A 23,150-nucleotide genomic window follows, 5' to 3' on the forward strand; every position below is an offset into this window, starting at 1 on the left:
AGTAAAGACTTGCCACCAAGCTTGGTAATCTGAGTTTGATCTCTGGAACCCACGTTAGAAGGAAAGAGCCAATTCCAAGTCATCCCGTGACCTTCTGAGGTATACACATGACCCCTAATCTCCAGTAAACAAATGCTCAAAAATATATTCTTTAAAGCACTGTTAAACATAGATTAACCACACCTTTAGAAACTGGAGCATCAAAATGTTATTATCTTCCAAGCTTCCTACTGTTTAAGGGGAAATGCATAAGTTTCCCAAGGCAAGTGCCAGTCCTTCACCTAGTATTCTCAGTGGCCTAGCAGCCACACCAGACTCAGAGCTCAAGAATGTCCCGTGGACCAATCCCTACAAGGTTTCACCATAGACTTCTCTAGTTCAGCCGAGAAAGCTCTGATGGTTTTAGTCCCCCTAACTGCAGTTAATGCTATGCTAAGGATTGTCCTATTTTTTAAAAAATCTTAAATCTAACTTTTTGGTGCATGTGAGCATTTTTGTGCACATCCATGTGTCAGAGGACAACTTTTGAGAGTTGGTACTCTTTACCATGTGGGTTCCAGGGTTCAAACTCAGACCTTCAGGCTTGGTGGCAGAGCCCTCCCTACCCACTGGCCTACTTTTAAGTGGTTCTTCCAACTGAACAGAATCTTTGGGGTGGAAATTAGATTGGCCACAGCCAACACACATGCAGACTGGGGTTCTCAGCACTCCACCCTCACCTTTGTAACAGAGCCACTTAGTGACCGAGAACATGGCAGAGCCAGCACACCAGTTTTAGGGGACACAGCCAGGGATTTTAAAACTGACTCCAGGCAGAACTCCCAAACACATTGATACAACTCTACTTGCTAAGTTATTTTAACCTTGATCCACTTTGTGTTGCTCTGAACTCATTGAAGAAGAAGAAAGGGAACAGGACTTCTAACAACAGGCTCATATACTTAGACGATAAATGATAAGTTGAAGCTTATCATTATATGTTTGGATGGGGGGGGTAAGTTCTGGCAATCTGCATTGTCAGGACACCATTAGCTGCTATCTGTGGTGCATCTCTAGAGACTGAATTCAGAGCCTGGGGCTTTTCATCAGGGTATCCTTCATGCACTCGTGACCTTTTAACCCCCAGTACATCAGGGAGACCATCTTTTCCTTTTCAAAATAAAGAAGACTGACCATACCAGGCTCCATTCCTGACACAACCTACCCCCCACTTCTGGAAGTCAGCAAAAGGAACGAGCAAAGTAATGTCATGGGAGTGTTGTTTTAATACAGTCTGTGCCAAGCATCATCATAATCTCCAAGTTTGTCCTATCGTTAATAGGCAATATTCAAAATTAAAAAAAAAACAAAACAAAAAAAAAAAAAAACAAAACAAAACAAAAAAAAAAACGAAAAACAACTCTGCAGTCATAAAACAAGCCAGCCACACTTTTGAGGAGACTTAAAAATGAGAAGCCATGAATTATCTTCTTGGAAAAGCAGCCATTTCAAAAGGTTTTCTTTAATATCATAAAATATTCTCATGGACAAGTGAGCTGGCAAACACACATGCACCAGTGTGCCTCTGACAAGAGTACCCACCTACCCCACCCCCAAGTGGACATGAAATTAGAGAAATGATTACAGCAGACGGAACAGGTAGCAGGAAAAAAAATTCAGTAAAAAGAATGGAATATAACTTTGTGCTTGGATATTTTCCTATGTCACAACAAAAACATTTCGGTGCAAATAGTTATTTTTTTTCTTTTTTTCCATTTAAGACTGGTGGAGAAAAAAATACTTTTTTCTATAATAAAATATGTAGTTTTTTGGTTTTTTTTTTAACTTTTTTTAATGTAACTATTTTTTTTTTCCTTTTTTGCAGAAAATAATTTTGTAAACTGTCACTTTGTGGGTAGGAAGGCTCGGTGCCACCTGGGTTGGAGCTCTGTCCCCTTGGTGGCTGAGCTGAAACCAAACCCAGACAGCCAGACTGGGCGGAGGAAGAGCAGGGTGGGGCGCACGCGCAGAAGGCCAGGGTGGGGGGAAGGCAGGGGCGAGTTAGAGGTCACTCTCGCCATACAGCGCTGTTGAGAAGGACATGTAGTCTAGAGCACCGGGCACGGAGTCTGGGCCTGCGTAAGGGGCCATTCTCGCGATGCAGTACTCGGCTTGGTCAGGTGGCAGCTCGCGACGCAGCTCGTCCATCGTGATGTAATTCTGCGGAGAAAGCATGGTCATGGTCGCAAAATCCGGCAGCCGCCGGAAAGCAACGCGGCATTGCGGCATCAACTAGGTCGTAAACTCGCCAGGAATGTTTTAGAAACCTGTGGGTTTTTTTGTTTCCTCTCCTAGATCTGCTTGATCCGTACAATACATGCATGTATACATATAACACAGACATCTGTATGTATGTAGACATATTTTAAGTACATATTATATATTTACAAATTATATATCATATGTATATGGTATTTTAAACACATCATGTTTTCCATTCTAGTAACTACTTCAACTTCCTTCCAAAGCTATTTTACCCGGACTCTTTTCATTCATTATACTGGTTTACAGTAATCACGTGCTGGCTCAGCAACAGGTCCGTTGGCAGGACTCCTAAATTCCTAGGAGCCTTCCACATCCACCCAACTGGCCTCTTTAGAGACCTCCGCCCGTGTCTAATCGTGAGTGTCCCGCAGAATAAAAGGAATGTTCATTTTAGGCCGTTTTCATTAACTGGTCTACAGGACTGTGGGCCTTGCCACACATCGCAGCCCATTCCCAGTCTGGGCCTCTGGTTTCTTTTCCTTCCCCACTGGGTAAGTCAATATGGAAGTTGTTTTTTAGGAGCTGAAGGGTCTAAGACAGTGGTTCTAACCTGCGGGTCCAATGACCTTTTCACAGTGTTGCATATTAGATATTTACTACATTCATACTTCTGATACAACTCATAACAGAAGCAAAATTACAGTTATTTAGTAGCAACAAAATAATTTTATGGTTAGAGGGTCACTACAATATGAGGAGCTGTGTCGAAGGGTCGCAGCATTAGGAAGGTTGCGAATAGCTGCTCTAGGATTTACCAAAGACTTGACAGCTACAAGCCCTTCAACCTTGAGACCTTTGGGGCTCAGAATGAGAAAGAAATGGGGCTGTTTACTGCAGAAGTCAGGTTTCCTCTTTCTGAGCTTTTTTCCTTTACAAATTTAGTCACTGCAACTAGATGGCATCTGAGGGTCCTACATATTCCAACTACTCTACATCTTCCTTCCCACTCAACACACGTGGTTTTTGCTGACTTGCTGGGTTCCTTGCAATACTTACACCATGTCCTAATGGGCAGAGATGCACAAGACCCAACGGGACCCTGAGAGGAGTGACTGGGATGCTCATATCCCAACTCTGTGACCAAACAGTGCCCGAGCCACAAGAGACCCACCTTATCTCCAGCCAGGATCTTGAAGGAAGCCATGACCTGATCTGCCGTATCTGTGTCTGCCGTCTCTCGGGACATGAAGTCGATGAAGGCCTGGAACGTCACTACCCCCAATCGGTTGGGGTCTACAATGCTCATGATTCGGGCAAATTCTGCCTCTCCCTGGAGGAAACAGCCAACCCACACCTGTCACCCTAACAGCCGACTGGGGCATCTCAGGTGTACCTCCAGCCCTAAGTAGCCTATGGTTGGAACAGGAGGGCACAACAGACCTCTGATCTGGCTTGGGTTGCCCCAGGATGCGAAAGTAAGTCAATAGTTGGGAGTCTCAGGACTTCCCACCCCCTACAGAGCCTTGGGTTTCCTTTACAGAAAATGATGGTAGTATTAAGTATAATGACAGTAACATCAGCAATGGCTAACACCCATACAGCATGTACTGTATGTATTATAGGCCAGCTAGTGTTCTGAATTCATCTTATCATCACAACTGAATAAAAATCATAGCATTCTCATTGTATGGGAAATCTGAGGCCCAGATAGGCTAAGTAACTTGCCCAAGGTCATACAGCTAAGTAGGAACTAGAATTAGGACTCACACAGTCTGGTTCCAACATTTGCTGTTTCCTCAATATTCTGTGCCAGACATGTGCACTCTCGATCACTTTACTTAACTCTTACAACGGCTTTGTGAGGTTTCCTCACTCCGACTGAGACCACAAGCTATTGATAGCAATATGGGATTTGCTGAGTACACTTCTAGGCATCCCATGGGCTCTGTATTGGTTCAATGGATACCCATCTGTCTAGCTAAGGTCCTATCCTGCTCAGAAAGCTGGGTGCAGAGGGGACAGAACAAGGTTAGAGAAAGGCCTTGCCCAGTCTGAGTGGTGGCAGGTCTGGATGGAGTTCTTATGGGGCAGAAGTATAACCCTCCATTCTCATAGACGACAAAGCAAAGTTATCATTCCGTAAGCCTTGGGGTTAGCTGTCCACAGTAAGTACCATAAGATAAACTGGTCAGAGACCATAAGGAGGAGGCCAAGCCTCCCAGCCACACCCTGGCCCCGTGGGTGGGCTGGTTTTCAGATGCCATCTTTCCCAAGAATGGTGGCGATAAGGGACTTCCCCCTGAGGAGGACAGTTCTAACCTAAGAGCTTGCATCCACCATTACTAAGACTTAGCTTCTTCAGTCAGGTGGCTGCCTCCTGGCCAGGGCAACAGAGAGCCTGGCAGATGGAGGATGGGGTCTACGTTACCATGTTGTAACCCATGGAGATAAGGCAGGCGCGGAAATCGTCCGTGTCCATCATGCCTGTCTTCTTCTGTGGGGCAGTGGCACCAAGACACAGGAGGGACAGACAGGTGGGAGGAGGAGCCAGCCAGAGGCCAGGAAGACAGTGGAAAGGAAGGGCCCGGTTTATGGTGTGAAGATTAGGAGGAGCCGAGGAAGGTAGGAGGAGGAACATGTCGAAGGAGACCAGAGCAAAGAAATGCGGAAGTCCAGTCCACAGAAGAGACGTGACGAGGGAGAAGAGGCGGATACCCAAGCAGGTTCCCAGGAAAGATAGTTGAAGGCAGAGGTCGGAAGTCAGAGGAACCCGACAGGGGGCAGGCAGGGATAGCAGAAGAGGATGAGCCCCATGGCCCACAGGAAGGGGGACAGGGAGAGTCAGACAGAGAGAGAAGAAAAAAAGGAGAAATGCGTTATTTCTCGCCCCAGAGGCCACCCTTGAGCGTGCTCCATGCAGGAGGCGAGTACCTGGGGGTCGTTGCCAATATCATAACCCAAGCTGATGAGGCAGGCTTTGAACTCTTCGGGACCCAACGTGCCGGAGTGATCCTGGGGCCGTGGTGCGCCAGGCAGCGAGCCATGCGGTGCCAGGGAAGAGGAGGTCGTGAGGGGGGGTGGGGAGGGTGGGCCATGCCCCAGGGTGGAAGGTGGTGTGTGTGGGGAGACACAGGGACAAAGGCATGCGGATGGAGAGGGTGGAGGGGAAGGGTGGGGGAAAGGGGAAATAAAAGTGCACACAGTTAGACACACAGACAAGGTTCCAGAGGGGGGCCCTGTCCCTGGCATACATAGTCCTGCTTGGGAAAGCAGGGCCAGAGGGTAACATGATGAGCCACAAGGGTGAGAAGCTCCCAGAAGTGCCCCAGGTGACCTGATGTCTCCCAGAACCCTACCCCCCCACCTCGCCAGGTACCTGGAGGGCACTGAAGCAGGCAGGGTGGTGAGAGAGCACCTGACCTCATGCCCCACCTCCCTTGTGGCTGTCCCCAAGCTCAGGGCACTGGGAATGTGCAGCCCACTGACAATGCAGCCTGTCCTGAAGCTGACACGAGAACCCAGGATAGTGGACTCTAATGTCCCCAACAGCGGGTCCCAAAGGCAGCTGGGGTAGGGGCATAGGTAAGGGACAGTCCCCATAGCCACAGGACAGGGTTTTACTTATGGCTCTGGCAGCCTCATTTTCAAGGGTTGATTTCTCACAGGAGACAAAGAGTAACGCTGGAAGAGGCACTTCTCCTCTCCTCACCCACAATATTAGCATTCTCTCTAGGAACACCATGAAGGTTTGCAGGGCAAAGTGGGGTTTCCAAGGTCAGCTCAGAAAGCCTGGCTCTGTGGGGTATACTGAGTCAGGGCAGGCTGTTACCAGTTTCTTCCCCTCTCTCCTCCTCACCTACCTAAGGACCAGGCTCATGCCCTGGGCAATGCCCTCCAGGGCTCTGGGTCGGGGGTTGGAGGCCACTCTAGGTGAGCAAGGATGGGGGCTCTCACCCGGTCAAAGTGGTTGAAGGAGGCCCGGAATTCATTCATCTGTTCTTGGCTGATGCCTTTGGCATCCCGGGTCAAGATCTGGTTCTCCACTTCATTGATGGTCCTGGCAATGGTGGTGAGCAGCTGTTCCCAGCCCACACGGATGTGCTAGGAGTAAGAAATGAGCACATCAGAAAGGAGTGCCAGATCTGGGCTCCAGGCTCTCCAACTAACTATTCTTCCTCTCAACTCAGAAATGGCAAAAGTAGGGGATGGAGAGATGGCTCAGTGGCTAAGAGCATTTGTTGCTCTTCCAGAGGTTCAATTGTCAGACCCCTTATGGCAGCTCTCAACTATCTATAATTCTAGTTCCAGGCCTTCCCGAACACCAAGAACAGACAAGGTGCACAGACATTCCCTCAGGCAAAATACTCAGAGCCATAAAATAAAAATAATATTTTAAAGACCAAACAGTTAGCTTGATCATCTATCTGGAGTTACAGTATCACCATCAGGAGGGACACAGCACTCTATCAGGATGGAAGGCCTCAAAGGGGCTGGAAGGAACAGGCCTTTGCCTGGAAAAGCAACAAGACCTGGATTTGCCATTGGAACTCTGCTAGTGAAGAAGGTAGATTTTGTGGTGGGAAAAGCTTTAAACAAAACAAAACAAAACAAAAACCAGAATGCCTCCATCCCTGCAAGACCTACCCCACAGCCACACATACAGGCATATACATCCACAAATAAACCTTTGATAGAAACCAATACAGCAGGCACCATATAATGGCCTTCTGGTCAATGACAAGCCAAATACACCATGGTGGTCTCCATGACTACATAGGAACACTGAAGCATCTCCTATGTGAACAACAGGAGACCAGTTAACAAGGCAAACCTCAGAACATGTCCTGTTGATAAGGAATGAACCAGCTAACATCATTTAGGAAGCAGGTACCCAAGCCAATGAGATCTTGAGCCCATGAGCATTAAAATCACTGGAGAGTGCTTGTTAAAAATGAAGGCTCATTAAGTTCTAGTTAGGGACAAGATGTGTACACTTGCAACATGTTCTCTGACATCCAGAAGGTACTGCAGATTGAAGGGGCGGAGTTTCAGGGGCAGAGAGAGCATACTCCTCCTCTAGCCTGATTCACTGGGAGATGCTGCCCCACATGGAGGATAGGAAGAACCCCAAGATCCCTCCCAGAGTAGGGCCAGGCCTATTTACCTCCATGGTGTAGTTGGTGTGCTTGTTGTCGAAGATAAGTGCTTCCTGGATGAGCTGGTGGTCGCCCTCCAGCTGGTCTATCTTTGGCTTATAATTGACGATGCTCTTCTCATACTGCCGCAGGTGGCTGAGCTGGTCCTCCAGGGTACCGTGCATCTCAATGGAGATCCTCCCAATCTCCTGCTCATCAGAAGGAGATGTCTTGTCATACCACCCTACTCTGCACTCCTGGGGCAGGGACCGGTCCCTATGGTCACCTCTCCTAGCCCTAAAGAGGTTAGCACTGGCAACACTCATCAGGAAAAGATATTTAACAGGGATGTTCTCTGGTAGGGAAGCTGCATCCTATAATGATACCCAACCATCTCCCAACTACCTCATGATGAGCCAGGACCCCTCATATTTCTCAATTCACCTGATGTACCTCCTCTACAACCCTGTTGTTTTGCCTCCTAGGATGGCTGTCCAGTCCCTACTGATACCCGCTCACCCCCAGGAGCCAGGCCTAATGCACACTTCTGCCAGCCACTCACACATGTGAGTGGTTCTTGGTGAAAGCAGTTTTGTTCATTTAGTTCAGTCCTGTTAAAATGTATCAAGCATTTACAAGCATCTTGGGGATGCATGCCATTGAGTGTGTGTGCATGTGTGCTAGAGTGCATGTATGTGTGTATGTGTACACCCACACACACTTGATATGGACACCACACACAAGATGTTCAGTGATCACACTCTGGCCATGCTCCTCCTTTGATCGATCCTCTCCATCCTATGAAATATTTTATACCTGTTGAGAGGCTCGGCTTTCTTTCTGAAAAGAATCAGGCCCCACTGCCAGGAGAATAGTAAAAGAGAAAAGACAACCCAGAAGGCCTGAGCTGACCAAGGCATTCAGCTGCTCTTCCCGTGGAACTTTCATAGGTAGTTCCTTAATATCATCCTACTTTGTTCCAATCAGACACAGGGACCGAGCCATCAGCATTCCCTGCAACTAAATAATCATGGGTTCGGACCTCGGGACGTCGGTCCTTACTAGTAAGGCTGGCTGGAATGGTGTTAAGTAGAAAGAGAAAGAACATTCCCAGTCTGCTTCCCCTGACAAAACTCACCTCCATCTTGGTCTGGATCCAGGGCCCAATGACATTGGCTTGTGCCCCAAACTGCTTCCGTAACCTCTCATTGTGCTGCTGCCTCGCATGCTCCTCCGTTAGAGCCTGGTCCCTCCGGGGCACCAGCTGCCGTACCTGGGGTGGGAAAACAAGGAACTCTGTGGGTAGGCCAGACACCTCTCAGGTGAAAAAATGGGGGCTCCACTGAGGGAAAGAGGTAAGTCAGAACGCAGCAAGAGTGAGGATGTCAACTTGGACTAAAAATTCATTCACTGATAAAGAAATGAAAATCAATGAGATAAAGATAAAAATCCCTCTCTTAACAAATGGACAATGGCTCGGCCTATGCCCATCTGCCCTTCAACTCACATGGTCCCATTTGCCATTGATCTCCTGAGGCGTGATGGTTGTATAGGGGTTGGTGCCTGCCATGTTGACATGATAGGTCTGGACAATCTTAGACACTTCATTGTGGATGCCCAAGATGGCCAGGCGTTCCTTGTCTGCATCCGGGAGGGTGGCCTTGAACTGCTCATGAGCTGTGGTCAGTCCCTGGATAGACAATGGCATGATTAGTACTGATACTCAGGGGAGTCAGGGCTCTCCTCAGACACAGTAAACAAAGTGAGTCCAAGAGGTAGCAAAGAAAGGGTTGAAGGGCCCTGAGGGCCAAGTTCCACACCTAGAGGAGACCTGGAGACATCAAACCAAGTTCTTAAGGCAGAGAACCAGCAAGGCAGGATAGCTAGAGAAAGGCAAAGGCAAAACCGGCTAGGCAACATCTGTATCCTGAGGGCTGGTACACTCGGCAGTCACTGTTCAGGGATGTTCAATACCGTATCATCAGATCAGTGAGATGGGGGTAAGGCAAGCCCTGCTCCCCAGGTGACCTCTTCCAACACTAGTTCCTTCAGCTTCTTGAAAAAATCCCTTTTTCTTCCTCTACCTTGAGAATGCGATGATTAAAGACATACGTCAACATAATCATTTTATGCAGTGGTTGGAATTGGACTCGGGGCTTCATGTATGCTAGACAAGCATGATAACAACGGAGCTATATCCTTAGCTCCTACAAACATTTTGATCTAATGTTCTATAATTACATAAAAGATTGAGGAAGATGGGAGCCAATGGGAGCGCCAAGATTAATGTTAAAAGTTAAGATTTGGGATATGATATATAGTAAAGTCTACATTTTTTGTGTACACAAAGGAAAAGGTACAAAGAACACATAGATAATGCATTTGTCTATATACAAATATATATATATATATATATATATATATATATATATATATATATATATATACACACACACACACACACACACACATACACACATATATATAAATGGAGATCCAGATTATATTACTTACCCCTGAAAGGGGGCCAGAAAGGGCAATGGGAAGAAAACCTTGCCTTAGTACCCCTTTATCTTTAGGATATTATACTATGCACATATATTACCTTGTCAAAATAGTGCAAGTGCTAGACTGGGTATGGTGACATATTCCTTTAGTCCCAGCACTTGGACTCTCTGTGAGTTTGAGGCCAGCATGGTCTAGAGCATGAGTTCCAGACTAACCAGGAGTACACAGTGAGTACAAAGACCCCGTAGGGTAAGAAGCTAGAGAGATAACTCAGCAGTTAAGAGCACTCGCTGCTCTTACGGAAGACCAGGGTTCAGTTCCTGGTATACATATGATGTACATACACATACCACCTGTAACTCTAGTTCCAGGGGAATATGGGCACCATATCCAAGTGGTGTACATACATGCATACAGGCAAACACCCATATACACAACATAAAAATAAAGAAATCTTTTTTTTAAAGTCACGTGATCTCATATGCTAATACTGTTACTCTATGGAACCCTTAGGATATTGCACCTCAACTTATCCTAACAGGGACCCGCCTCTTTGGGTTGCCTACCTGAATCTCCTCAATAGTGTGTACGATGAAGGTGTCTTGAAGGTCCTCCATAGCTCCCTCCATCCAATTGTTGAAGGGTGCAGCCCTCTTGGCGTACTCCAGGTATAGCTGGTCGATGGTCTCCAGAAGCTTCTCTGTTCGCTAGGAGTATCAAGTGGGGCAGAATGTTTAGCAGGGTGACACCCAGAGTCAGTGACACCCAGAGTCAGGGACCCCACCCCCCTCCCATCTTGGTCTAGGAGCACTGGGCTGATGAGGCAGAAAGAATCAGTTCTTGAGTGGCTCTGGATCTTGGTTGTCAATTGACAGGGCGTCTGACATTGGAATCAACTTGTCCAGGCCCCAAGAGGGTCTGGTTTACACAATAGGACACTTTGAAAAGGCTGGAGCTGGGCTGACAAGTTCACTGAGCTGCAGGATGAGCTAAAGTGACAGGAGGAGGGGCTCTGAAGTGAGACTTTTGGTTTCCTTGAAATAACAGAAATGTTATGGGAATGTGTATCCGTTTCCATCCCATGTGTGGGACACGGGCTGCTCTAGACTGTCCACAGTGGCTGACTAGGATTCGCTTCATGCTCTGGCAGGGCCATGATTTTGTCAGCTGCAGATAGTTTCTGCAAGTGTATGGCATTCGAAATTCTGGGAACTCTTGACAGGGCATATAAATGCTAGGTCCCCAAGAAGCGTTGTCGGTCAGTGGTTGTTGTGGTTTGTTAAATAGTTGTGTGCAAGGAAAAAAACAATAAGAAGTTTAATAACCTGACGGCAAAGATCAAACTTGCCCCCAAGGAACTCAATGCCCCTAAGCAGCAGGAGGTAGTCTACCAATAATGTTACTCCTTTCCCCTCTATCTCCTTTGCTCTCCTACCTAGTGTTAGGGGGTAGAAAGGGTGGAAGAAGAAGAAGGGTGGAAGAAAGAAGAACCCACAAAGAAGCCAAAAAGTCCAGCAACAGATCTCCACTCACACATTCTGGTCAAAGGGAGTCATTCCAATAGGCCAGAGCTAGGGATGGTCCAGGGAATCCTGGGGACTCATAAAGCAGAGAACCGAGGAAGAGGGTCCTACCTCTAGAGCTTCCCTCCGCTTCTGAGTCAGGGCCCCTAGATTGTCCCACTGGTCACAGATCTTTTGGCAACGAGCGTTGACACTCGGTGAGTCGTAATAATCCAGCTCACTGTGGAGTGGGAGGAGACAAGGAGTCAAGTGACAATGACACAGGCTGAGGGGGCTAAGGGGGGGACTGTTGTTCCTGTTCCTGGGGATGCTGGGGGAACTGAAAGTGTCCTGCACTTTTGGCATTTTAAGAAACCAGAAGCAGGGAAGGTGGCTGTTCTCCTCCAACAGTCTCTGTCCCATCCAAAGTTGGTGACTCTAACCAGTGACAGGAGGCTGCTACAGTCCAAGGGAAAAGCTCAGAGCCAAGGACCAAGGCTTGGAAGCTGGGCATGGTGACTCATGCCTGTGCTGAGACAGGAGGATTGCCACATGTGTGAGGCTACCCTGAGCTACACACTGAGTTCTAGGCCAGCCTAGGCTACAGTTTGAACCCTGTTTCAAGAGAAAACCAAAAACAAAATCTGAGCTGACAAGAAAAAGGCACTTGTGTGCAAGCCTGAAGACCTGAGTTCAAGCCGTGTAGCCCACAATAAAAACAGAGAAGGGATCAACTTTTTCAAGTTGTCCTTTGACCACCATTGCACCATGGCGAGCATATGCCCACAAGCGCACTCACACACACACAAAAACACTCTCTCTCTCTCTCTCTCTCTCTCTCTCTCTCTCTCTCAATTTAAAAACAAGACCAAAATAAATAAATAAATAAAAATAAAATAACAAACCCTATGTGAACCTAAAAAACATTAATTAAAAGCCAAAATCCAGTAAAGTAGGGTGTAGACACCCTGTGGTCTTGCTCTGGTGATAGGTAATAACCAAATGTGTGCACAAGAATGGAATGGTTAGGGCTCTCTCCCACTAAGAAGGGGCCTTGCCTTCTGTATTGTCTCCTTTCCTACACGGACACAACTCTACCCCCGCCCCGAGCACGATCTGTATATTCCCTTATTTCCCACCCTCATCCACACAGCTGAGAAAGCAGATCTCAGCCTCATGCAGGGGCACTAAAGGGAGAGAAGTCAGAGCAGGCATACTTAAGCTCCTGAGCAATGGCCGCGATCTGCTCCACACGGTCCTGGTGGGCAGCGAGGTCACTCTCAAAGGCCTCATGCTTCTTGAGCAGGGCCTTGATCTCGGACAAGGTGGCTGTCTCATAATCCTTCTGCCGCAGCATGGCTTCTTTGCCTGAGGCCAGAGAGGGTGGGGGAAACATGGATGAGCAGGAGCCAGGCAAGCATGCTTGGTCTAGTCATCCCACTAGAGCCCCAGAAGCTCTGCTTGTCAGAGTATTTCCCACGGAGGCGCTCACTGTGTAGCAATCTATGAAGAGTGAACATCAAGCAAGAACAGCCAAATATAGGGAAGGACTGAAAGACCACTGCCTCCAGGGAGGATGTCCAGGCCATTTAAACTAGTTGTATATGAAGTTTATACAGGAAGATGTAGAAATGCATGAAGCCAGACATTCACTTGCTAATATCAGGAAACACAGAAATATATGCTGTCTGAAATAACCAGAAAAAAATAAAATCAAAGCTCTTCATCAGTACCCAGGATTAGAATGCCCTGGTTACTATGGGTGAGTCCTGAGAGCTCTGCAGAGACACCCCCCTTCCCTTCCCAGACAGTCTCAGTGTAGCCAGGGATCTATACCCTCTGCTGATCACATCCACTGGTGGCTAGATCCTTCTCAGACCATCAGTAATGTACCAGCCTACGGCAAGGACAGCTCTTGAATTTTTGAACCTGTTCTCAGGAGAGGAAGGCAGAAACAAAAATGACCTCCCTAAAAAGCTTCCAAGCTGCCTCACGAAGGAGCCTCTCAGGACAGAGGCAAACAGCCTGGCTTACATGTTTGTCTGTACCACCACAGGATGTTTGTGTCTTCTTGGCCTGTGGGGCTAAGCTGTGCCCATCAGTAAAGCATTTTTCTCTTTTCTGGTATTGGATCCCCCCATTCCCCTTTAAAATTACAACACAGTAAGTTTAGATTTAATTTACAAACAAACCCATTTATCTATTCCTATATAAATTGTTTTATGCCTTAAAACTATTTAGCAGCACATGCTATTAATTTCTACTTTGGCTTCATGGTCTTCCTGGGAATAGTGGTCCTTCAAGGTCTGTAGGGAACTCATTTCAGAACCCTTAAGGATATCCCAAGATGCTCAAATCCCTTATATAAAATGGCACAGTATATGCATATAATCTCCATATATTCTTCCCTATATTTTAAACCACTCAGGTTCCTTAAAGTATAAATGCTACATAGCTAACTATTCATTCATATTCTTCAGGGAATTATGACAAAAAACATAAACTCAACACAGACATAATTCCTTTTTGTTCTTACTATTTTGCTTCAGAGTTGGTTGAATCTAGAGACACAGAACTCATGGATGTGAATATTCTCTTGGTCAGATTCCTCCACCAGAGCTTCTCATTGCTCTGCTGGGCACCACACCCAACCCCTCCCCACCTTGTCCTGTGGTAGTTATCACCACAGATACCCCTGTGCACATTTCCTTCATGGCTACGGTTAACTCCTTAGTCTCAAGAAATAAATTCCCACTGGGTGTGGTGGTACAGGCCTTTAACCCCAGCACTAGGAGGCAGAGGCAGTTGGATCTCTGAGTTCCAGGACAGCCTGGTCATCATTGTGAGTTCTAGGTCAGCCAAGGATACATGAAATCGTTTTGAATGAGAACAAAAATAAAGCAAAACAAAAAAATGCAAGTGGGCGAGTCAGGGCCATCGCCACCATTCCCGTCCACTCTGTACTTAATTATATGGGATCCTAAATGCGCCCACTTAGCTGGCCATTTTCTTCCCAAGCCAGGCCACTCCCAGATGACTACAGAACTAACTGATCCTCCCTGTTCACTCCCAGCCCAAAGCCAACGGAACAGGACCCAGGGATGAATAAAGTCTTATGGCACCAGTGACCGTTGGCTCTGCCTCAGGGGCTCCAGCCAATGTGGCCAGCAGAATGCAGGAAAACAGGCGGGGCCGTCCCACACTTCTCCACCTTAACGCTATGACTCTTTGATACAGTCCCGCATGCTGCGGTGACCCCCAACCATAAATATTTTCATTGCTCCCTCATAATTTTAATTTTGTTACTGCTATGAATCATAAATCATCTGCGTCTTCTTATGGTCTTAGGTGACTCCTGTAAAAGGGACGTTCGACCCCCAAAGGGGTCAAGAGCCACGTGTTGAGAACACTGCTCTAACCCAAGCCAGCCTCTGAGGAAAAGCCTGATCCTGCATGACTGTCTCTCTACAGTTAACCTTGATCATCACTAAACAGGCACCCGATCCAGCCTAGGTGAAGACATAGGAGGGCATTACCATTTGCATGCCAGAGATTTGAAAACAGACAAACTGACCATGCTTCTCAGAGACAGTTGGGACTGAGAGCCACACTGAAGGACTTGAAAAAAAAATCAATGGCAGTGATGCAGACAAGGAAAGAATGGTGCTCTCACAAAACTGCTCTCAGTAATTCTCAGCGTGCCTGTGACCTCGCCATTGAACCCTTACGGAACTAGAACGTTGGTACTAATGTCCTTACTTTACAAACACAGGAGGTAAAGCAACCCAGAGGTTAATGAACTTGTCTAATGCCAGAGAACTCTGAAGAGGCAGGTGAGATGCCACAAGCAAAAGCAAAAGAAAGGAGGTATAGCTGGGGGCTTGCAGGATGGGAGTCGGAGGCAAGGGCTGGCTCTGCCTCACCATCTGTCCAGGCTTCATGGATGGAGGCCTTCTGCCGGAACTTCTCTGCCAGGTGGTCCAATCTCTCTAGCCTCCGGATCTCATTCAGCAGCCACTCCTCGTAGCCCTTTTCTGCCTGTTCCAGGCAGCCCCAGGCGTTGTTGATATCCTGCAGAGATGGGAGGCACAGGCTCAGAGAACCTGAAGGGACCAAAGCCTTCTAGAAAAAGATGCTTCCAGATCTTAGCGCCCGTGTGCATCCCTTACCTCTCTTCTAGCTCCTGTTAGTAATTCCCTGACTTTTGGATAGGAGTGGAATCTGAGTCCACATAGGCCATCCAGCCATGGAGCCTCCCTACACTGACCAGCTTCCAACGGGATGCTGGCTAGTCTCAGAGGTCCAAGAACAAGCCATCGGACACACAAGATCCAAGATATGCATCATCCTATAAAGCTAAGGATCTCAGATTCTAGACTTTAGGCTCTGGAGAGCAGCTCGAATGAGACTCAGCCATGATCATGAGAAAACAAAAATGCATATACCCTTTGCATGATGCACCCAGCTGGTACCGCTAGAGCGGAGCCAGTTTGAGCACCATCTTCCTGGCCATACACCAGGCATTTGCCCCCACATCAGAGGCACCCCCTCTATCTCTCCAGAGTAACTGTTAGCTCACAGTGACTTCAACAACACCAAAGCATTTGATTAAGCCCTGAGCTTTAAAGTATTCCGAACTGATTGTACAACAGGCCTACTTTCTCTGTGTAAGGACGCTTTGCTCCTGACTCCTCCCACTTGGATTGTCCTCTCCAGTCCTGCTCAGTGTGTTTGGGTTTTGTTTGCTTAGTTTTTGATGTTAATGTTACTCATTGTTTGAGGAGATAAAAGGTTCTCTGCCTTGATAACTTTGTTCTGTGTTCTCCAGTCTCAAAAAGTCCTGGGGAAGGAAGGGATGTCAAAAACACAAAAGAGGACATAATGGAGGGGGACCAGTGATACAGAAGACTGGTTGCAACATTAGGGCTTTGTTTTTTGTTTTCCAGACAGGGCCTAGCTATATAGCCTGGGCTGGCCTCAAACTTGCTGGGATCCTCCTGCCTCCAACTCCTAAGAGCTTGGATTATAGAGACATGTGTCACACCCAACTTGTTATAGGTGTATTTGTTTTTTTAAAGAAATCTTATATAAAACATGCTTTAAGAGTCACTTAAAATATTTATACATAAAGATTAAAACTGGACTTAGTAGCACAGGCCTGGAATCCTAGCTACTTGGAACGCCAAGGCAGGAGAATCCTTCATGGGCACAGGTAAGTCTTAGGCCGGCTTGGATAAGTTAACAAGACCCTATCTCACAGAAAAAAAATAAAATAGGGGCTGAGGATGAGGCTTTGTATCAGAATACTTGCCTAACATCCATGAGGACCTGGATTCCGTGCCTAGGATCACACCATCATCATCATCATCATCATCATCATCATCATCATCATCATCATCATCATCACAACAACAACAACAACAATAATAATAAATTAAAATATTTTCAAATTGAAACAAAATTTATAGTAGGTAGTAAGATTATAAATGACATCTACTTTTTAATATTTTACATATTAGCATATTATAGCCACACTACAAAAATTAATTTTTATTTAAGATAACCAAAGTTTGTTTTGCTTTGTTTTTGTTGTTGTTATCTTATTTTGAAAGTACTCAATGTTATATGAAATTAAAATTTAATATTACTGCTTGGTTCAGTATGACCAGATATTCTGTTTAAAATTTTATTTTTTAAGGTGTAGGGAAGTCTGGAATGCTCAGGGGCTGAGATGGACAAACCTGAACTAGAACAGTCAGGGGGAGAAGCTGGCCGGGCTCATGCCTATGTGGTAAAGTATAAGAAACATGGACTAGGTTTGTAGGTAGGAAAAAACCCACCTCCAAGCAGATGGGGAATGGAGGCAGCCAGGCAGGCCCCAGACTTGCCCCTGGCACTCACCGAGACCATCCTGCCCTCGGAGGGCATGAAGGCGGGCCGGTTGCTGAGCCGCAGCTTGGTCTGCAGTGTGTTGAAGTTGATCTCCAGCTGGCATTTCTCCTGCACCTTGGGTGGCTTGTGCAGGCGCCGGTAGTCTCGGAAGTCCTCCAGCTTCTGCTGCATGGCCTGCATGGTGTTCTCAGGCACCCGGTTCTCCAGCCAGGGGATGGTGCGGCGGATCCACTCCAACAGCTAAGGCGGCAAAACAGAGGAAAGGCACAGGGTAAGGAGCGCCAAGGCCAGTTTGCCTTTCTTCCACAGGCCCTTTCCTCCCAGGAATAGGGCTGGCAAAAAGTTCTCTCCTTCTGGCACACTCTCTTCCAACTAACTACCTACAAAGACCTCACCATGCCATGCAGCAAGGCTTCCGGGTGCTTCCTCCAAGCTGACCAGGATATGGTCAACTCAGAGCCCACGCCCCTCATCTCTGCTCCAATATAGGAAGAACCAAAGAATCACTGGCTGCTTTAAAAGCAGGGAGACTTGAGCTTAAGTGTAGCCAGGCCTCAGTTTCTTCATCCGCACCATGCAGGGGTGTAAAAGAACGGGAACCTCTGGCCCCAAAGGCAGAGACTAGCTTCTGGGTCAGCCTAGATGTCTATCCTGGAGCCATGGTGAGGGTGAGGAAGAAGATGCAGGATTACTGGGATGGGTGACAGGAAGCGTATGCAACACCTGCATGATGCCAGGCACGCCCCACAAAGTGAGTCACAGGAATAATCACAGAAATACAACGTGGTCAAGTGCTGCGATCACCCCCACATCATGGAGGAGGCACCCAAGGCTCTGCCAGGTCACGCAATTTGCTGCAGTGACTGGTTGGAACAGCAAAGTAGGGATTAAAGCCTAAGCAATTGGCTCTCACTCAGCTGGAGGGCAAAGCCACCGAAGGCCAGGGGGACAGTTCAAAGGGGTGGATTCTGTAAGGATTCTGCAAGCAGCCCCTTAACCAAATGATAGCAGGTCAGCTGATTAACTCCTCATCCTGTCCCCTAATGGCCTGACTACCAAGTACTGCTAAGTATCAAGACTGAGACAGCACTGAGCCCTCCCAGACATAGCCCTGTACTATCTAGTTCAGGCAAAACTTCCCAAGGGACAGTTTATCAGGCTGCAAATGCCTCTGAGATCCAAGGGCTCAACTCCCATTCAGTAAGAGAAAGAAAAAGCAAGAGGCAGAGAGGTGAAGGCATCTCCCAGACCCATTGTAACCCGGAGACCATCTCTGTCTTCACTTTTGCTCTCCCAGAGGCTCAGAACCAAGCTGCCCTATATTAACTGTCCACAGAACGATAATACAGGTACAGATCCTGAGGGCTTCACACTCTCAGGGTGTAATACAGGGCCTTGCTGGGGCAAGGCTAGAAGAACACAGGGGTACTTACATCACTGGCCAGCTTCTCATAGTCTTCCATAAGCTGTTCATTCTCTTGATTGACAGCCAACACTTTGCAGATGCGATTAGCTGCTGTTTCCGCCTAGCAACAAGATAAAGTCATGACCAGCCTGCCCCAGCAGCAGAGGTATATGGACACACGTGTGCCAACAAACTCCTTCCACCCCGCTAACACACACACACACACACACACACACACACACACCCCACCCACTCTGACTTCTCCATCAGCACCCCTTTGCCAGCCCTGGACAAGGGCTGATTTCTATCATGCATGTTGGGAAGGAATTAATCAAGTAACCAAGGTATTCAAAATCTCAGGCCAGGTGGAGAGAGGAAGAAACTCATGCCCAGCCCGGAATTCCAGGAATCACAGGACTTGGGATCTTGAGCTAGATTTGATGGGATTTTGAAGATGTGAGGATAAAGTGCTGGCTGACAGTGAGGTCTCTTAGGGCCCCTGAAGATTCTCTGAAGACTCCTGACTCAAAGCCCTTTACAGAGAATCTAATGTCGGAGGATGAGATGTAAGGGTCAACCCAACACTGGTGGCAAGCCCAGGAGACCAGCACAGATACTGATGGCCCAGCTCAGGCCACACTGTGGACCAAACACGGGCCATGATGGACCAGAGACTGTCCTCAATATGGAATGTAAAGGTTACCAGGCACAAGGCCTAGCCCCATGGAGACTCTGGTGTCTAGAAAAGATGCTCTGTCTCCAACACCAGAAGGGACCCTGTGCTCCAAATCCACTTAAATGAAGTGATTTGAGGGTTTGTTTGTTTGTTTGTTTGTTTGTTTGTTTTGAGACAGCATCTTACCATGTAGCCCTGGCTATTCTGGAACTCACCTCTTGTAGACCAGGCTGGCCCCGAATTCATAGAGATCTGCCTGCCTCTACCACCCAAGTGCTGGGTGTAAAGGTATTCACTACCACCTCTGGCCTACTTGAGTGGTTCTGAAGCTGAGTTGTGTTTTTATACATATACTAACTCTACACTTTGATTTCGGGGTTCTTTCAGGACCACGGGTTAGAAAGGAGATGGTTTGGGGTACAAAAGACAATGCCCGTGAAAAGGTATATATGAACCCTGAGACCCTGGGACAGGTGACCTACAGATAAAGGACACCTACTGTAAGAGAAAGGACGGCAGAACCCAAATCTGCTCAATGAACAAAAAGACCTCCTGTTACCACAAAAATGAGCCTGAGTGTGAAGAACTTCCTGAGAACAGGAAGGAAAGTCTATGACATGCGGCTTTTTCCAAGAAAGTGTTTTCAAAAAGGCAAGGCCGACCAAATCCCATGCCTGCGGGTGAGTGTTCTGGGGACACACAGGGCATGCATAAAGCTATGTCTTAAAGCCCGCTCAAGGGAAATGCCAAGAGACCATCCTACAGTGTGGGCACTAGAACAGTTGGGACTCCAAACGGAAAATATGGGAGTGGGCAGAGGGGATCTAAGAGTCATCTGGATAGGGACTCTGGGCCTCCTGGCTCTCCTCAGTCATCATCCCTGCCCTCAACCCTTGTCCTGGAGACGGCATGGTCCTTTGTCATACAGATGTCCTGTTTGCTATCCTTCTTGAGAACCACCGAGTTAACTATAGTAACCTGAGGCACTGAGCAAACCATTGCTTCCTTCAGAGGCAGGATCCACAAAGATTGCAGACTTATAAACACGAAGTCAGTATGCTCCATGAAGTTGGCTGAGGTGATAATCTGCCTGCTGTTATCAAAACTACTTCTACTGAAGTTAGGGCAGAGGACCACAGTCAACCAGGAGGTGGTGCAGCTGCAGACACTGCCACTAACAAGTCATGCACAGATCCTCATTGTAGATAAACAGGCTGGCCCAGAACTTAAGAGTCTCCTGCCTCACACCCCTGAGTACAGGGATTATAGGTGTGCAGCACCATGCTAGCTTGCTGCTATGGTTTTTAATGTAAATAAATCTCACATTAAGCATGCTGTCCTCCAGATGCACCCTCAAATCCTGGGTTCAACAGCCATAAACTTCCACTTGTTTGCCAAGTTAGTAGGCTGAGTAGGGTCTAAGTTTGTACCTTTTTTGCCTGTCCTGGAACTCACTATGTAGACTAGACTGGCCTGGAATCTACCTGCCTCTGCCTCCCGAGTGCTGGAATTAAGGATGTGCACCACCACTGCCCAGCTAGAGTTTGCATAATTTTGAAAGCTTTGCTCAGTAGACTCTAAAGCTTGGCCACACTCTGTGGACCATTCCACAGCCAAAGATGACTCCTTTGGATGAAATCTGGGGAAGACTTTCACATAGGACTCCTGGGGGATTTTTGCAAGGATCCAACCCTTTTACAAACAAGCCTATATCCTGGCCTATCCTTTTCAGGCTAGATTCATCAGGAGAGAAAGCCTGAGGACTCTACCAGCATTCTAGAAGGACCTGCCTTTGGTAAAGACAAGCCAACAGAACATAAGAGTGCTTTCTTTATAAAAGTCCCATCTGTGAACACCTGTGCGTCACCTTTAGGCATAATAGTCCTCGACATTTGAGAAGCAGATTCTTGAAGACAGAGGCTGTCCTCAGAACACTGCTTGTCCACTTCCTGAATAAGCCTTCTAGGGACATAGGTGACATGTGCTCTCAGGTGGCTCCCTTATGAAGAGAGTCTAGTCACTACCAACCAACCTTAGTCAAGGAGGTGAGACAAGTCAACCCAGCTGGCCCTGCATCTCTCACACATGGAATGAAAGGAATCAGGCCACAGATGGCAGCAGCAGCCCTATATCTGGCTTCCTCTCCTCAGAGCTAGAGAAGAGCTCCTGCCAGAGCTCCCACCAGAGAAGCCCAAGGCATGGTGGGAGCAGAGCCTTGGGGTGGGGATAGCGGCACAGTGCATACTCAACCCTGGTGAGGCTGCTGGAGTTCAGAAGCACCAGGGAGGGACTTGGCCCAGGAGAGGAAAGAAATGGCCATGAGAGAAAGGCAGAGATGGCAGCTAGTTCACACGAAAACCTGGACCTGTCTGACTTTGGGTTTCTATGATGGAATGGGCAAGAACCCATGCAAGAACTAGGCTGCCCAAGTCTTTCCAAATGACAGACTGCGTGAGATAATATGTGAGAAAAGCTTAGATGCCAATGAGCTGAGCAAACATGCCAGAGGAAGGGGTGTATTTTCAGTGTTTGTGACCACTTTCAACTGTGCTGTGCATGTAACTTAACATACAAATTATTATTAGTAGTATTATTATTTTTGTGCAGGGTTTCTCTAGGTAGCTCTAGCTATTCTAGAACTTGTTATGTAGACTAGGTTGCTCTGGAGCTCAGAGATCCACCTACCTCTCTGCCTCCCAAGTGCTGGAATTAAAGTCATGTATCACCACACCCAGCCACACATTTAATTTTATATATTGTTTACAAAGCCATGAACCACTGTTCTTAGAGACTCAGCTATCCCGTGCCAAACTTCTGCCCTGATAATCAGAGTGCCAAGTCACCTGAGATAGGTCCATCTATAGAAAGGCTGTCAACAATTAAAGTGTTATCAAATACTCAAACTAGGCAAAGCGACATACCAGGACTCCTTCACCCACAACTCATAGTTCATGACTGCTACAGGGGTCTCCTTGCTGATGCTTGCAAATTTTCCTAATTCTAGCTTGAACTGCCTTTGCTTCCTCCCTAGTCCACTGACTACTACTGCCTGGTTTATCCCTTCCCCTGTCTAATCTACTACCACCCTTCCCTTGGGTTTACTAAGCCCAGCAGATCATGGCTCCTAGTCCTAAAATAAAGCTTTCCCAAGACAAGCAGGCTGGGATCAGTTTGGGGACACGTATCTGTCCCTCTATCTGTGCCTCAGTTTCTCCAGAACTTCTGTCCAATAGTGACATGGTAATGCCGGCTGTTCCTTTCACACCTCGAAGCTTCTGCCTTAGCTGTGCTGACCTTAGCCACCACTGTTAGTAATGTAACGCCTTATGATGGCTTCTTTGCCCTAACCTAGTGGTACCTGAGCCTTCCCTGGGAGCACCTTATCTCAAATGTAAGCCTCCAAGCTCCAAGCTGATGCTCCCAGAAAGCATCTTGCAGCTCCACAACCATTTCTTCTGCACAGACCCACTGCAGTGCAAGCCCTGCTCTGAACACTGCCCCCTTGCTTTTCCAGACAGTTTCTGTGAATGGGAATAGTTTTTGCCCCTTAGAAGATTTACACTAGTGAACCGAGTGATTAATGGACAGGTGGATGGAGGCAGGCAGCTCCACCTGTCCCTAAGCAACCAGAAACACCCGCATCAGATCAAGTCTTCTCATTTAAGAGCCAATCCTAGAAATATCTCCCAAGAAAACCACCCCCAACACTAGCAGCACAAACAAAAGCTTGATGCACCCCACCCATTCTAAACCTGGGCAGGGAAGGAAAGCAAGAAATCAGAACCCAA

The 23,150-nt window shown here is 47.3% G+C and overlaps 1 protein-coding gene across 3 annotated transcripts in view; it reads right to left on the reverse strand.

Annotated features, from left to right (window-relative positions):
• Positions 1-1,533: 1,533 nt before the first annotated feature.
• The window catches only part of ACTN1 (actinin alpha 1), a 97,862-nt gene continuing 76,245 nt past the window's right edge, over positions 1,534-23,150 (reverse strand). The window contains exons 9-22 of one of the 3 annotated variants that reach the window (XM_080930613.1): positions 18,715-18,807; positions 17,291-17,521; positions 15,313-15,460; positions 12,607-12,757; positions 11,522-11,630; positions 10,454-10,594; positions 8,887-9,069; positions 8,518-8,652; positions 7,409-7,588; positions 6,199-6,345; positions 5,176-5,256; positions 4,673-4,738; positions 3,416-3,574; positions 1,534-2,199 (exon numbers count right to left, since the gene is read on the reverse strand). In XM_080930613.1, coding sequence (XP_080786739.1) covers positions 2,041-2,199; positions 3,416-3,574; positions 4,673-4,738; positions 5,176-5,256; positions 6,199-6,345; positions 7,409-7,588; positions 8,518-8,652; positions 8,887-9,069; positions 10,454-10,594; positions 11,522-11,630; positions 12,607-12,757; positions 15,313-15,460; positions 17,291-17,521; positions 18,715-18,807 — 1,983 coding nt within the window. In that variant the 3' untranslated portion in view covers positions 1,534-2,040. The remainder of the gene's footprint in view (positions 2,200-3,415; positions 3,575-4,672; positions 4,739-5,175; positions 5,257-6,198; positions 6,346-7,408; positions 7,589-8,517; positions 8,653-8,886; positions 9,070-10,453; positions 10,595-11,521; positions 11,631-12,606; positions 12,758-15,312; positions 15,461-17,290; positions 17,522-18,714; positions 18,808-23,150) is intronic. The other 2 variants (XM_080930612.1, XM_080930611.1) reach the window with 2 other exon arrangements.

This window comes from Micromys minutus (assembly GCF_963924665.1).
Source record: "Micromys minutus genome assembly, chromosome: 1".
NCBI classification, from domain to species: domain Eukaryota; kingdom Metazoa; phylum Chordata; class Mammalia; order Rodentia; family Muridae; genus Micromys; species Micromys minutus.